Source organism: Gavialis gangeticus, unplaced genomic scaffold (assembly GCF_001723915.1).
Source record: "Gavialis gangeticus isolate Ggan-Ray unplaced genomic scaffold, GavGan_comp1, whole genome shotgun sequence".
Lineage (NCBI taxonomy): Eukaryota > Metazoa > Chordata > Crocodylia > Gavialidae > Gavialis > Gavialis gangeticus.
Genome location: NW_017729029.1, coordinates 74,510,629 through 74,524,252, shown reverse-complemented (window position 1 = coordinate 74,524,252; position 13,624 = coordinate 74,510,629). Strand labels below are relative to the sequence as shown.

At 38.8% G+C, this 13,624-nt stretch overlaps 1 protein-coding gene across 7 annotated transcripts in view; it reads left to right on the top strand.

Moving 5' to 3' along the window:
- NEK1 (NIMA related kinase 1) overlaps positions 1-13,624 on the top strand; it is a 94,126-nt gene that overhangs the window by 58,253 nt on the left and 22,249 nt on the right. For 5 of the 7 annotated variants that reach the window (XM_019521765.1, XM_019521761.1, XM_019521767.1 and 2 more), the window contains 5 exons: positions 699-782; positions 1,292-1,375; positions 4,161-4,238; positions 6,136-6,231; positions 9,289-9,462. In XM_019521765.1, the coding sequence (XP_019377310.1) occupies positions 699-782; positions 1,292-1,375; positions 4,161-4,238; positions 6,136-6,231; positions 9,289-9,462 (516 nt within the window). The remainder of the gene's footprint in view (positions 1-698; positions 783-1,291; positions 1,376-4,160; positions 4,239-6,135; positions 6,232-9,288; positions 9,463-13,624) is intronic. The other 2 variants (XM_019521768.1, XM_019521766.1) reach the window with 1 other exon arrangement.

Here is a 13,624-nt window from a genome sequence, read left to right as displayed (position 1 = left end):
AGCAGATTTTGTTATCCTTTTTCTATCATTGTGTTTGCAAATATGAAAACAAACATTTTAATTGGAGTCAGTGCTTTAGTAAACTCAACCAAGAAGTGTTTGTTATTTTTAATATTAATTTTGTATGAAAACATTTTGATGTGCAGGACAGCAAAACATGGCTTTAGCGTTCACTTTGCAGTGTACATCAATGTAATGCAACAATACTGTGATAAGTATTTTAGAGCAGTTTTGTTAATAGTTTAACAAGTACTCACTGAAATATTAGCATCGCATATTTTATGTTTATAAGAGTTAAAATAATTACGTATTCTAAATTTGTTAAAAAATGCATTGGCATTAATTGGAACACCAACTACAGTTATATGTTAAATCAAAAAAAAAGTACTCAGTCACCCAGAATTTGCAGTCCAAAATATGAAAGACTAGATTCACTGGAAGACCAAAAGAAGAAGTTCAGTTTGAATGAGAAAAATCTTTATTAGAATGTTCTTGAGCTTTCTCTTTAATTACTCAACCGTTTTAAATATCACAGTAAAATGTTTCTTGTAAACAAAAGGTTTGTCAGTGAAGTTTTTGTAAGAGCTGCAAGTCATCCGTGTTTCGTATAGGAACTTTTAATCCAGTTGTTATTGGATAAGATAGAAAATGTTATAGCCCCAGCCATTCTTAAATTTGATACATTAAATGGTGAACAGGGCACACTGCAAAACGTGGCAGCTATCTATGGAGGCAGGTCCAATTCTGCGAGAGGAAGGAAGTCCAGAAACAAGGAGGAAGAGGTATGCTTGCCGCATGTTTGCCACCTTCATCACACAAATAGCATCACTTGACTTTGACTCTTCCTTGTTTTCCTGCATGGTTTGTATGTAAAACTCAAAAAAGGGCTTCATAGATTCCCCAGGGATATTAGATCCAATCCTAGATTTTGGTATTTAATAATTGTACAAAATACCTACCAAAAGAGTTTTATCTCAAAATATTAATTTACATTTCCTTGTTAAGCAGAATGAACACCATCATAAAAAAATTACAACTCTGTTACCCTAGCCCCGTTGTATTACATATATCTACTAGTTCCCTTAATTCTACCAATGTTATGGTAATTTAATATTAAGGAACCTAAATTTCGATTTTTTAATTCTATTGAAGAAAAAATATAGAATTTCTTTTAGAAATAAATAATAAGTTAGCAGTATTTTTTCTTTATTTCATTTTTTGATTAATTTTTTTTGTACACATAATATGCTGGTATCCTTCTAATTTGAGACTTGCTTCCTTTGTTTTCTAGGAGTATTTGGCAAGATTAAGGCAGATTAGGCTTCAAAACTTCAATGAACGTCAACAAATTAAAGCAAAACTTCGTGGAGAAAAGGTTGGTTGAAAAATAACACCAAAGCTTTCAGGAGTTGTCAGTGAAAGATTTTCCCTGATATGGCTAATTAAAAATTCTTCTGGTAGATATATAATTGCTTGTAAAATACTGTTAGGGTGCATTTCCTATGTTCAGCCTGTATAGAAAATTATTTCTTTTTCATAAGATATAAACAAAATAAATTTAGCTCTTGAGCGGAGTGAGTACAAGAACTTTCCTATTTTAGAAAAATAGAAATGTGCAAACAAAAAGAAAAAGAAAGGTAGCATGAATTCTGAACTAACAGACTTTTCCCCACTAAATTATCAGTACTTCACTGTCCTCCTTGGTATATTCACATTTTTTATATCGTGTTCTTATACACTATAAGTCTTTAAAAGTGTCATCAATAGATAAAAGCAGTTTAAGCTGATTTTAATTGTGGGCTGGGGCGGAACTTTCTTACATTTAAATGTTTGCAGCCCAGTCTCTAGGGACTTTCAAGAGGTGTTTTTGCTCTATTAAAGATTTATATTATATTGAGATATAAGATGAAGTATATTTCTAGTTCTGGTGCATATATTTTTCTGATTGGAAAGTGTTAATTATACAAGTATAAAAACTATCCAGTAGTGATGTGCACCTTTTTGCTTTTGTTGGCTGTTGTCTGTTTGGAATTGGGGGCTTATTCCTTCAAAATATGTATAACTCTGGAAAAGAATTGTATTGTAAAAGAAACTGCCAATGCAAAGTTTAGGTTGTGCAGTTTGAGCTTTCAATCCTACCTTTTGTATATGTTAATCTCATCTCTGGGGAACATGCATTAGGATACTTCCTTCTTTTAGATGTGGTCTCTTGAGTGGTTATGCCAGATTCTGGAAGGTGCCAGCCAGTTGTAACTTGCATAATATAACCTTAATAAGCAATGCCTGTCAGCACAATCTTACTTCCCCTTCCTATTCTTATTCTCCTTTTTACTGAATATACCATAGGCAATGCTGTAAGAGCGTGTAGGACAAGTCTTGCTTCCTTTCATCTGTCAGTAGTAAAAGATCAGGAAAGGGAAGGTCAGGAAGTGCTCAGTGCTCTAAACCCTTCTGTTTTACTGCTTGGCTCCAATAGGCAACCATTAATCCTCTGGATCAGCATTTCCCAACTGGTGTGCCGCAGAATTTTGGGTTAAAGCCACGCCCTTTGCTGGCTAGACCCACGCCCCCCACCTGCTGCTGCCATGGGCAGGCAGATGGAGGTGGGGCATGGCTCCAGCCAGTGATTTTATTTTTTTTTTTTGCATCTGTGCCATGTTTGCCCCCCGCCCTCCCCCAGATCTGCACCTGGCCACTCGCCATCCTCCTCCCCACACCCTCCACTGCCGCTCCGCATTTGTCTGGTGTGCCGCAGGATGGGAGAGGCCCAGTAAGTGTGCCGCCACCATCGGAACCAAAAGGTTGGGAAATACTGCTCTGGATTGTGGTGCACATATGAGGTCTAGTCAGGTGCCTGATGAATTTGCCTATACAGAGTCCTACAACCATCACACCAAGACCTTCAATGTGTACACCTAGGCAAGAGTAAGGAGTTGTGGAGGCTGCCCAAGACCTACCGTCCCCTCTTTTAGACCATTGAGACAGAATCCAAAGGCCAAACAGATGTTCTGTGTCTTGATGATTGTAGCTTCTGCCAGAGAGCAACAGATAAGAACTGCTGCTGATTCCCTGTTGCCTCGGTGAGGGCACATTTCTGTCATGGTGATGATTTTTAGCCTCTGTCCAACCAAGGTGTATTCACAATGCAGTGGGGGTTAGGGTTTTGAGACACCCTATACTCACCTGACTTTGGAGGTGCAACATTGTGGTATTTTACAGGAGCTACGCTGCCACGAGTAGCCCCACCACATTTTCACCAGGCTGTCCAGACGGTGGAACTAGAGATTAAGAAGCCAGGCTCTAAACACTGTGCCTCTGACCTCTAGCACTAGATGTGGATATGAGGTGTCTTGCCTACCTTGGAGAGTAACATTTTCCCTCAGGGTGTCTGTATTTCTTACTCTGAGCGCAAGAAACAAGACAGCTTTGCTTTCTTGTTCAGATGTTCCTCCAATCTGTTTCCTTTGCTAAAAATAAAAAGACAGCTACATTTTCCCAAAGGTCATAAGGATGGGTTAAAGTCTCAATTAAAGAGGCCTTTAGCTTGGTTGTCATCCCTCTTTCTCAGTCAGTAAGGAGCCATTCTATTAGGGCTCTTTAGGGCTCTTTCTCTCTCTCTTTTTTTATTGGTCTAGCACTTGCTCATCTGTCCCAGGCATGAGTGTGCTGAGGGCACTTGAATGAGAAATCAAGAATGATTTACTTTTAGAGCTCTTTGGGGCAAATTCTAAATCCTACAAGTTATCAGGATCTATCAGTTATCGGGACTCGTGGTAGAGGTGATATCTTTTATTAGACCAACTAGACTTTTGCAAAAAAAAAAGTCTTTAATTGCAAGCTTTCAGGCACAAACACCCTTCATCAGGCTTTGGAGAAAAGATTGTAAAAGTTTTTCTGGGTATAAATGAAAGTTCATATTTCGTGAGAGTTGAAGGTATGGTAAAATCCCCTGTTTGGAACAGTTCACTGTATATGCAGATTAGGCTCAGAGAAAAGTTGGAATAGTCTGTTTACCTTGAAGTTGTTTGGTGATCATACAAACAAATAAATTTAAGATGCTCTTTAGTTCAGTCAGAAAGACGATAATTCTTTCTGGCCTTCGTCTGATGAACCTGTCAGCCAACATTGATTTGCTCACTCTTCAAGGAACTGTTTTGTAGAATGATTCTGGCAGTTCTGACGGACAAGAAGCAAGTGAAGAAGCAGAACTGAGACTCAAGAAAATCGAAGCACTGAAGGTAATTGAAAAATGTTACAGTAAATTCTTTAAAAAACATGTATTTAATATTCTCTTATCTGAATTGATTTGGGCCATAAACAGGTATTCAGTTTCTCCTGGGACAGTCACTGCTCTCAAGAAAAACCATGAGTGTAGAGATGTTCGTGCTTTTTCTTCCAAAACAGAAAATGGCCACTCCAAGAAAAAAATAACCTGGGAATATATCCCGGGAGAGTTTCTCCTGCGAGAGCAAATGTCTGTACAGCTTACTGGGCTAAAGGCATATAGTAGCCTTATTTTAAAATTAGTCATTTTCCATCTGCAGTAGTTGTTTCATTGCAGTGTTTTTGATACTTCCGTAAGTAAATATAGGCAATACACTAAATATTGGTACATATTTTCCAGTATCAAAATATGTATTTCCTACAAATATGCACAATGAATAGTTCTCAGACTAAATAATCTCAGCTGAAATGAATCATTCAAATTCAGTCTTTCAATACAGACATTATTTGATGCTGTTTGCAGAAGATGGAGCCATAAACGCTTTATATTATATTGCAATGTCAAAGCTGTTAAAGTTATCTGTCACTTAACATGACTAGAATGGGTTTTAGTATTTATGATACGTTTAAAATGAAATTCATTTTGACTGACTTTTTTCTCATGTTTGTCTTGGCCCTGAAGACCATTTGGTATAAGCAAGATGGATTGGAGTTGATGGGGGAAAGAGAGTGCACCATGACTACTTCATTTATTTTTGTTAGTTTTATATTAACTAAGTAAGGGCAGGAAAAGAGCACCTGCAAAACATTGCAATGTTTTCACCGTGCTTTTTCAGACCTGACAAACGCGCTGTTTTAAATGCTGATTTATACCTTAATTTCAAAGTTATGCTTCTCTAATAAAGAAAGTTTCTAGATCTATGTTCTTCAACAGTATATAGACACACAACCTATAGAGTGTTCTGAATTCTGTTGCAACAGCAGCATGTGAAGCAACAATGTAACTGCACTGCACATATTTATACAAGGTACAACTGGCCACTTCAGTTGATAGAAAGAAATATAATGTAAAAACAAACATTAGTAGGTTATGCTTAATTAAGTTTACTTCAAGGAGAGAAAGTGTTTTTTGTGTGCTTATTAACAGATTGAGTTTATCAACTAACAAATTTAACATTTAAAAGTGTGCTTGTGTGCATATGTTTAAATGTTAAATTTGGTTATAAGATGAATCTGTTAATAAATGCACGTGTATACAGATGACGGGATTGTGTATAACTAGGATCTACACACACGCACACATATATACACGCGCGCGCGCACACACACACACAGTTTTTATGTTTCTTAATGTAACTGATTTGATACCTCTTTATATATTTTATTTACAGAAACTCTCTAATGTTCAACTTGCATAATTTGATGATATTTTCTACAAAGCACAAACTTCATTTTACGTGTGTGTGTGGTTGAAATTTTTGTTCTAAAACTGCATTAGTCCAATGATTTTTTTTAATTTGTATTTTGTTTGGATGAAATGCACAATTAAATTTTTAATTCCTTTAGTATCATCCAGGAAAATGACTTGAGGACAGAATAAGCTGTTGATTTGTTTAAAGTTCTTTAGAAATGAGCTTAAGTAAATTCTTTCTGATGTTGCCTATTTCAAGTGTGACATTAGTTATCACATCTGGTCATGGCTCTCCTGTGGCCTGAAAAACCCTTTCTCATGCTGTGCAAAACGGAGCTCTTTTTGAGAATTTAAAAAATGTAGGATTTGGATTTTAGGAAGCGAGGCAGTGTGTGAGGTTTTTTTTGTTTGTTTTGTTTTTTTTAAGTGGCCCATGGAATGAAGTTGGAAAGCTATTGGTTGTAATGCTAGTTTAAAGTCTGCTGGTTTCTTATTTGTAGGCCCAAGCAAATGCAAGAGCTGCAGTTCTGAAAGAACAGCTAGAGCGAAAGAGAAAAGAAGCATATGAAAGAGAGAAGAGAGCTTGGGAAGAACATGTAAGATGTTTTATAGCATAGTTCTATGTGGAATGATCACTACTTGACTTTTCATCTCTCAGCCAAAGAATGCAGTGTCTAAAAAATTAAGATTTTCAAGTCTAGTTTACTGTAGCTTTAGCTTTTGTACAAAAATGAGACTCTGGGAGAGCCAGGTTACTCTTATTTAGAAGATTTACATCAGTCACCCAGGCATGAAAATTTTGGCCTGAGTTTAAAGTATTTATCAAACGTGAAAAATTATTGATTTAACCTTGAAGTATTTGGTGATGGTCTCTAACTTACTGAAATGTGCATAACTGTTTCTTTTGCTCATAAACTCTCTGGAGTGCAAAGTCAAATATGTAATATCGCTGCTTTAAAAGGAAGGTATTATGAGGCCAGTAAATAGGAAATAACATACAGCTGACAATCCTTTTAATCAGGATGAAATCGTGTGTGAAATTACTTGTCCCTTTTTGTGGTACTTATCAGCTTGTCATTTGATAAGTTTGTGCTCAACTCGTATAAATTATTTAATGAATAAACAAGTAATGATTAGAAGGATGCATTTCAGCTAGTTTCTACTGATGCAATAAGCTACAGGACTAGCTAGAATTTATGTAAATTATTATTGCTGTCAATATTTGCTAGGCTATGGTGCTACTTTGTTTCACTTGGTGGCACTGCCATTCTGTATTTAAACAAAATTAAATATTGAAAGCATGTGATTTACAAAAGCAGGTGTACATAAAATGATATTTAAGATCGCTGTTCCTTTTCACATGTGGATGCTAAAAGAAAGATCTTGGGTAAGAATTCAAGTGTGGGAAGGTACCAATAATAGTTTTATGGTTATAGGTTAGGGGCTGACCCTCTCAGCAGCACGGAGGCAGAGAGGGATCTTGGAGTCAGGATTGACTCCAGGATAAATATGAGTCGCCAATGCGATGAAGCGGTTGGCTCTGCCTATTGCTTCACCCTGTCATGCATCAACAGGGGCATCACTAACAGGTCCAGAGAGGTCTTGCTCCCCCTCTACGCGGCGCTGGTCAGGCTGCAGCTGGAATACTGTGTCCAGTTCTGGGAGCCGCACTTCAAGAAGGACATGGAGAACCTGGAGAGGGTCCAGAGGAGGGCCACTCATATGGTCAGGGGCCTCTGTGGCCAGCCCTATGAGGAGAGGCTGAGGGACCTGAATCTCTTCAGTCTCCGCAAAAGGAGACTGAGGGGGGATCTTGTGGCTGCCTACAACCTTATCAGGGGCCACCAACAGGGACTCGGGAAAAGTCTGTTCACCAGGGCCCCCCTTGGAGTCGCCAGGAACAATGGCCATAAGCTGAGGGAGGATAGGTTTAGGTTAGATATTAGGAAGAACTTCTTCACTGTAAGTGTGGCCAGAGCCTGGAATAGGCTTCCCAGAGAGGTGGTGCTCTCACCTTCCCTGGAAATCTTCAAAAGGAGCCTGGATAGGCACCTGGCTGGGGTCTTATGACTCCTCCCACCCCCAGTGCTCCTTCCTGCCTATGGCAGGGGGTTGGACTAGATGATCTGTCTAGGTCCCTTCCGACTCATTGATTCTGTGATTCTATGAATAATTGCTGTCTTGTGTTTCCCTATCAATAAGTAGATATGCTTTCAGATGTCATTTTGCTTCTCCCCTTCCAAGACTTTAAAGTCTCTATGCATAGAATCTTTAATACTCTTCCTTTTAAAGGGATTGCTGAAGTGTTTTTTTAACTATCAAAAATTGAGATCATGTTGAGCCCTTGTCTTCAAACATCACCTATTTTGTCAGTAGATTTTACTGTAAATCACTAGCTCACTGGTTTATTTTGCTGTTGCTTTGATATTTTCTACAGTCCATGGGTCTAGCTGTCTTCACATCAGTTCAGCAAGCTTTCCCTATGTCTCTTACTTCCTTTTAATTATGTGACCACAATTTAGGCTTACATGCAGAACCTTTATTTCTTCCACTGTAGTAATCTCTTCTTAGGTTTGGTTAAATTAGATCAGAGGTGGCTAACCTTCTTGCCAGGTATGCCACAAATTAAGTTCTGTCCCCCACAAGTGCTGCTGTAACCCATGCTGCCCAAGGTATACCTGATACGGGTTTGCGTCCAAGTGTTTGGAATGTAGGCTGGGAGACTCGAACCTTCAGCCACGCAGAGCAGGGGCAAGACATTGGTGCAAGAGGAGCTGTCATTACCAAGAGCCAGGTAACCCTTCCCTGGTCCTGCAACAGCTACAGTTTTCTATAGTGAATGAGGATCTGAAGCCTTGAATTCCCTGAGGGCCAGGGAAGGGTAAACCTGGCTCTTGGTAGTGACACCTGACACCACTTACTGCAGCATTGACCTGCCCCTCCTCTGCTCTACTGGCTGCTTGACTACCTGTCTCTATTCTAATGCCTCCTGTTCACTGGGTGCCCAGGGCTCATGTGCCACATACAGCAGCTGTGTGACACTTGTGGCACATGAGCCACAGGTTGGGCACCCCTGGATCACTTGGCCCACGTGGTATTATATAAGTACCATGCACAGGTACTCTTACGTGAGTTGAGTTCTTAATGTAAGGTGCTGATCTTCCAAAATGCAAGAGAGCAATTTTTTTGTTGGTGATGTCTTTTATTGCATCGCGTGCACGTTTGGGAAGAGACAGATGAGTTTCTGGGTACCACTGTACCATTCTTCATGTCTCTGAGGGGGGAAAAAAGGCAGATGTAGAAGAGCTCGTTAGCAGATAAAACAAAGATGTGTGTATGTAAACAAAAATAACATATAAGAAATTATCAGGTTGCTAATAAATGAGAGATGCATCCTTGACCATCACAGCTGTGACATCATTCTGATAATACCATGTGGTGTTCTCTCAAAACCTGCCTTCCAAGGAAAACTGTTTGTCATTTAAGATTACTTCTTTTGAAAGCAAAATTCATAATATACCTACTGATTCAAGGATTTATTTAAACTGGTAACAACACAAATATAAGAAGGCTTATGAATGTAACAGGACTCTGATGTATTTCGCTTGTTGGTTTGTATTACTGTAGCATGGTTTTGTTCTGTTTTTCCACAGTTGGCAGCCAAAGGGGTAAAGAATTCTAATATGCCTTTCCATGTGGCAGCAGCAGGAGCTAGTCCTGTGCCTGGTCATCATGAACCTGAAGTACCTTCTGTCAAACCACAGCCTCCACTTAAGCCCAGTTCACCCATCATCTCCATGACTTCTGCATTGAAGGAAGTGGGTGCGGTAGGTACTCCACCAACATTTAAAACCAATGAAGAAACAGGAGACAAATCTACCAGTTTGTGAGATTTGAAGAATATGTATTCATTCAAGAACTTCTGGTATTTTGAAACATTGTATGTTTTTAATTAGAACTGGATGCCTCAGGGGGAAAAATGGGCTGGGAGAGATCTCAACAGGTCATATAGTCCAACCCCTTACTGAAGGGAGATCATTTTATCCAAGTGTTTGTCAAACCTGGTCTTAAAAACTTTAAAACATGGAAATAATCTTAGATCTTCCAGCCTTCTCTCATATGACGTTTTTTCTGGTGGGCAGAAATTTTCTAATTTGACCACATCTTTCTTGAAATATGGTGTGCAAACTTGGACAGCAGTAATCAAGCCTCATCAGTGCTGAGTAGGACAGAAGAATTGCTTCTGTAGACGTGCAAGGGAAAGTTCTTTTCAGTGTTGAAGTACTGTTAGTTTAATTTATAGATTTTTGAACTATAGGGCTGTATTTTATGTTACTTCTTAATGAGTTTTTGAATAGTATACTAAATATTTCTGAGGATGACTGCATGGGATGTTCTTGCTATTGTATGTGTTTTTGGAAACAGTGCGAACACATCATTCTATGTTTTTGGGATATTTAATCCTGCAAGTGGTTATACCTTTGACTGTAACACTGCAAGCGGGTCAAGCTGATATTAAATGGGACTGCTTGTAGTAGCAGAAGTTAAGCATATGAAGAAGTATTTACAAAATTGGAATTTACAGTAATATCTGAATTTATTTGAACACACGTTTCTGTAGGGGTTTGTTTTTTTTTTTTCAGGCACATAATGTAACTTTTTATAGGAATATATTTTCCCCCCTTACATGCACCAAACTATCTTGCATGAATATTAGTTGCACTGTTAAATCTTGCTGTGACTTTTTGCCCTGGTTTCTTTACCATCAGCATCTAGTAGTAAATCTTTCAATTCAAACTTTTTACAAAAGTCTGTGCGAGATAATGGCCTTCAATCATTTCTTTGAATTATTTGATTTATGCTTCATTGAAAACTGTAATGTTTTTGCAAGTTCCAAATCTATACCTTTTTCAGTTCCCATGGTATCATCTTTGCTGATTTGTGATGTTGAAGATGAACATATATTCTTCCTGAATGAAAATGATGTTGAATAGCTGCTGGAAGGCCTGAAACATATACGTAAATTATCACTGTGGATTCATTTCAGTGACTCTCATGGTGCCAAAAAATGTCCTATTTGCAAGGCCATCAAATTTAATCAGTGTTGTGTTGTTCCCCTTCAGTAGATTAGTCTTATGCTATAGTACATTTGATCCTGAAAAATATGAAAAAAACCTGATTTTTTTTTTCTTTCTGTTTTTGTATTAACTCCAAATCTTTGTCATGCTTATTAACAGGTCTTGACACAACTTATTTTTCCTCAGAAAAAGTGTTTCAGTTGCTTATTTCCTTCAGCCTCTTTCAACTCTAAGCATGTAGGATCAAATACCTTCATACATTAATGCTGGGTACTCCAATCGCTGATCAAAATATTAATCAGCAGTAGTTAATACCATCTAGTTAAAATCATTACCTTAAGTTCTGAAAAATATCTTTATACTGAGCTGTATTATCTAATGACCTGCTCATCTTCTTGTATTCTAGTAAATCATGCTTTTCAGTGCTGTACAAATTGAAGAACTTTCTCTTTCATATCAGTGGCAGCTAATTCTACTCATTAGTAGTTGCCTTTCCCTGTGGCTGCACAGACTAGATCTTTCAAGTGTTTATGTACTTGTAAGTACTTCTGAATAACAAAACTGAAAAACTTGGATTAAAAATCCTAGAACCTCTCCAGTCCATGTTGGATGCACTCTTCTCAAGCATGTATATAATTTTTCACAACTATGTCCTTTCGTTACCCCTAATTGCATAACTCTGCATCTACACCTCAGTTTTGCTCCTTGGAGTGAAATGTGTTGGGTGTCTATATGTTTTGAGTGAAACTGGTAGGTCAGAGAAAGCAGGCTTGGCAGCTCCTTGTCTTCAAATTATAGCAAATGGGAACAATTCTCATGGGATGGTTGGTTTGGTTTTTTTTTTTAAAGCTGTCCCATCCCTGAGGTGTATGTAGGTATTTCATGCACTATCTTCTCTTGTATTTTTTTGTATTTTTTTAAGGATTTATTTCATTTGCTGTAGGGACCTGATTTAAAATCTGAAATATTTCAAGGACATTTTAAAAAAATAATTTGTTTCAAATATTTTCTTAAGCAAAATTACATTCCAAATGACGATTTTATGCAAAATTCAAATAGTCCCTGAAAATAGTATTTTTAAATCTAGAAAGTTAAATTTAAATAATAAGGATGTTAAATACAAGAGTGATTTCAATACTGCCTTCACCTAAATGTATGTGCAGACACAAGTAGGAAATAGCTATTGGCAGGGTCTGTACAGTGCCTGAAATGAACATTTTGCCTTTTTGGCATAATTGTGGCTCCACCTTTCCTCATCTTCACAGATTTCATAAACATTAGGGCTGGAAGGGACCTCGACAGATCACGTCCAGCCCCCTGCCTCAGGGGAGGAAGTCAGCTAGGGTCAAAGGATCCCAGCAAGATAAGCATCCAGATGTTTCTTAAGAGTCCAGAATAGGTCCCTGCACCACCTCTGGAGGGAGTCTATTCCAGGTCTTGGGGGCTCGGACAGTAAAGATGTTTTTCCTTATGTCCTGCCTAAAATGGTTTTGGAGGAGTTTGTGACCATTGGTCCTTGTCGTCACTTGGGGTGCTCTGGTGTATAGACATTTCCCCAGACCCTGATGTTACACCTGATGTACTTATAGGCTGCCACCAGGTCCCCCTTGAGCCTGCTCTTTTCCAGGTTGAAGAGTCCCATAGCTCTCAGCTTCTCATCATAAGGCCTGTTTTCCTGCCCTCTGATCGTGCGTGTGTGTGGTTCTCCACTGGACTCTCTCAAGCTTCTCCACATCCTTCTTGAGTTGTGGAGCCCAGAATTGGATGCAGTACTCCAGCTGCGGCCTCACCAAGGCTGAGTACAACAGGAGGTTGACATCCTTAGATTTACCTGAAGCAGGTAAATTTCTATGGATGCAAACCAGAATTTTGTTCACTTTACCAGCTGCGACATCACATTGGTGGCTCATGTTCATCTTGTGGTCAGTCATGACTCCCAAGTCTCTTTTGGCTGTGATGCTAGCAAGCATAGCACTGCTGAGCCTGTAAACATGCTGTGGGTCCATCCCCCCATCCCCCCCAAAGGTGGAATACCTTGCATTTTTTGGTATTGAACATCATCAGGTTTATATCCGCCCACTTTCTAAGCCTATCCAAGTCAACCTGGATCATCAGCCTATCCTCAGGTGTGGATGCTCTGCCCCAAAGTTTTTAGTGTCATTGGTGATCTTGCGTGATGTCACCAAGCTTGGTGGAGTTGCTGCCATTCTACAGGGGGACGAGTTGGGATCCAGCATGACTTTGATAAACTGGAGAAATGGTCCAAAAATCATACGAATTAAATTAAACAAGGACAAATGCAAAGTCCTACACTTTGGAGGGAACAGTTACATGCACAAATACAGACTGAGGAATGACTGGCTAGGCTATAGTACTGCAGAAAAATACCTGGATGTTAAGATGAATATGAGGCAAGTTAGCTTTTCTTTGGGGAAAGAAAAAAGGGGGTGGGCAATAGTAGGAATATCACTTGCAAATGAGGAAATGATTCTTCCATTCTAGTCAGCACTGATGAAGCCACACCTGGAGTGTACTGTGTCCAGTTTGGGGCCCACACTTCAACAAGGATGTGGACAGATTGGAGGGAGTTCAACAGAGATTAACAAAGATTATTAGAGGGCTGGTAAACGTGTTTTATGAGGAAAGCCTGAAAGAACTAGGATTATTTAGTCTGGAGAAGAGAAGACTGAGAGGGCATTTGATAAGTCTTCAAATACCTGAAGAGTGGTTATATAGAGAATGGAGATGCTTCAGTCACAAATAGCAGAGGTAGGAGCAATGGTCTCAAATTCCAGGAGAATTTAGGTTCAATATTAGGAAGAACTTTCTCACTAAGAGGGTGATTAGGAATTGCAACAGGTTATCTAGAGAGGTTGTGGGATTTCCATCCTTAAAATCTCAAAGAGCAGGC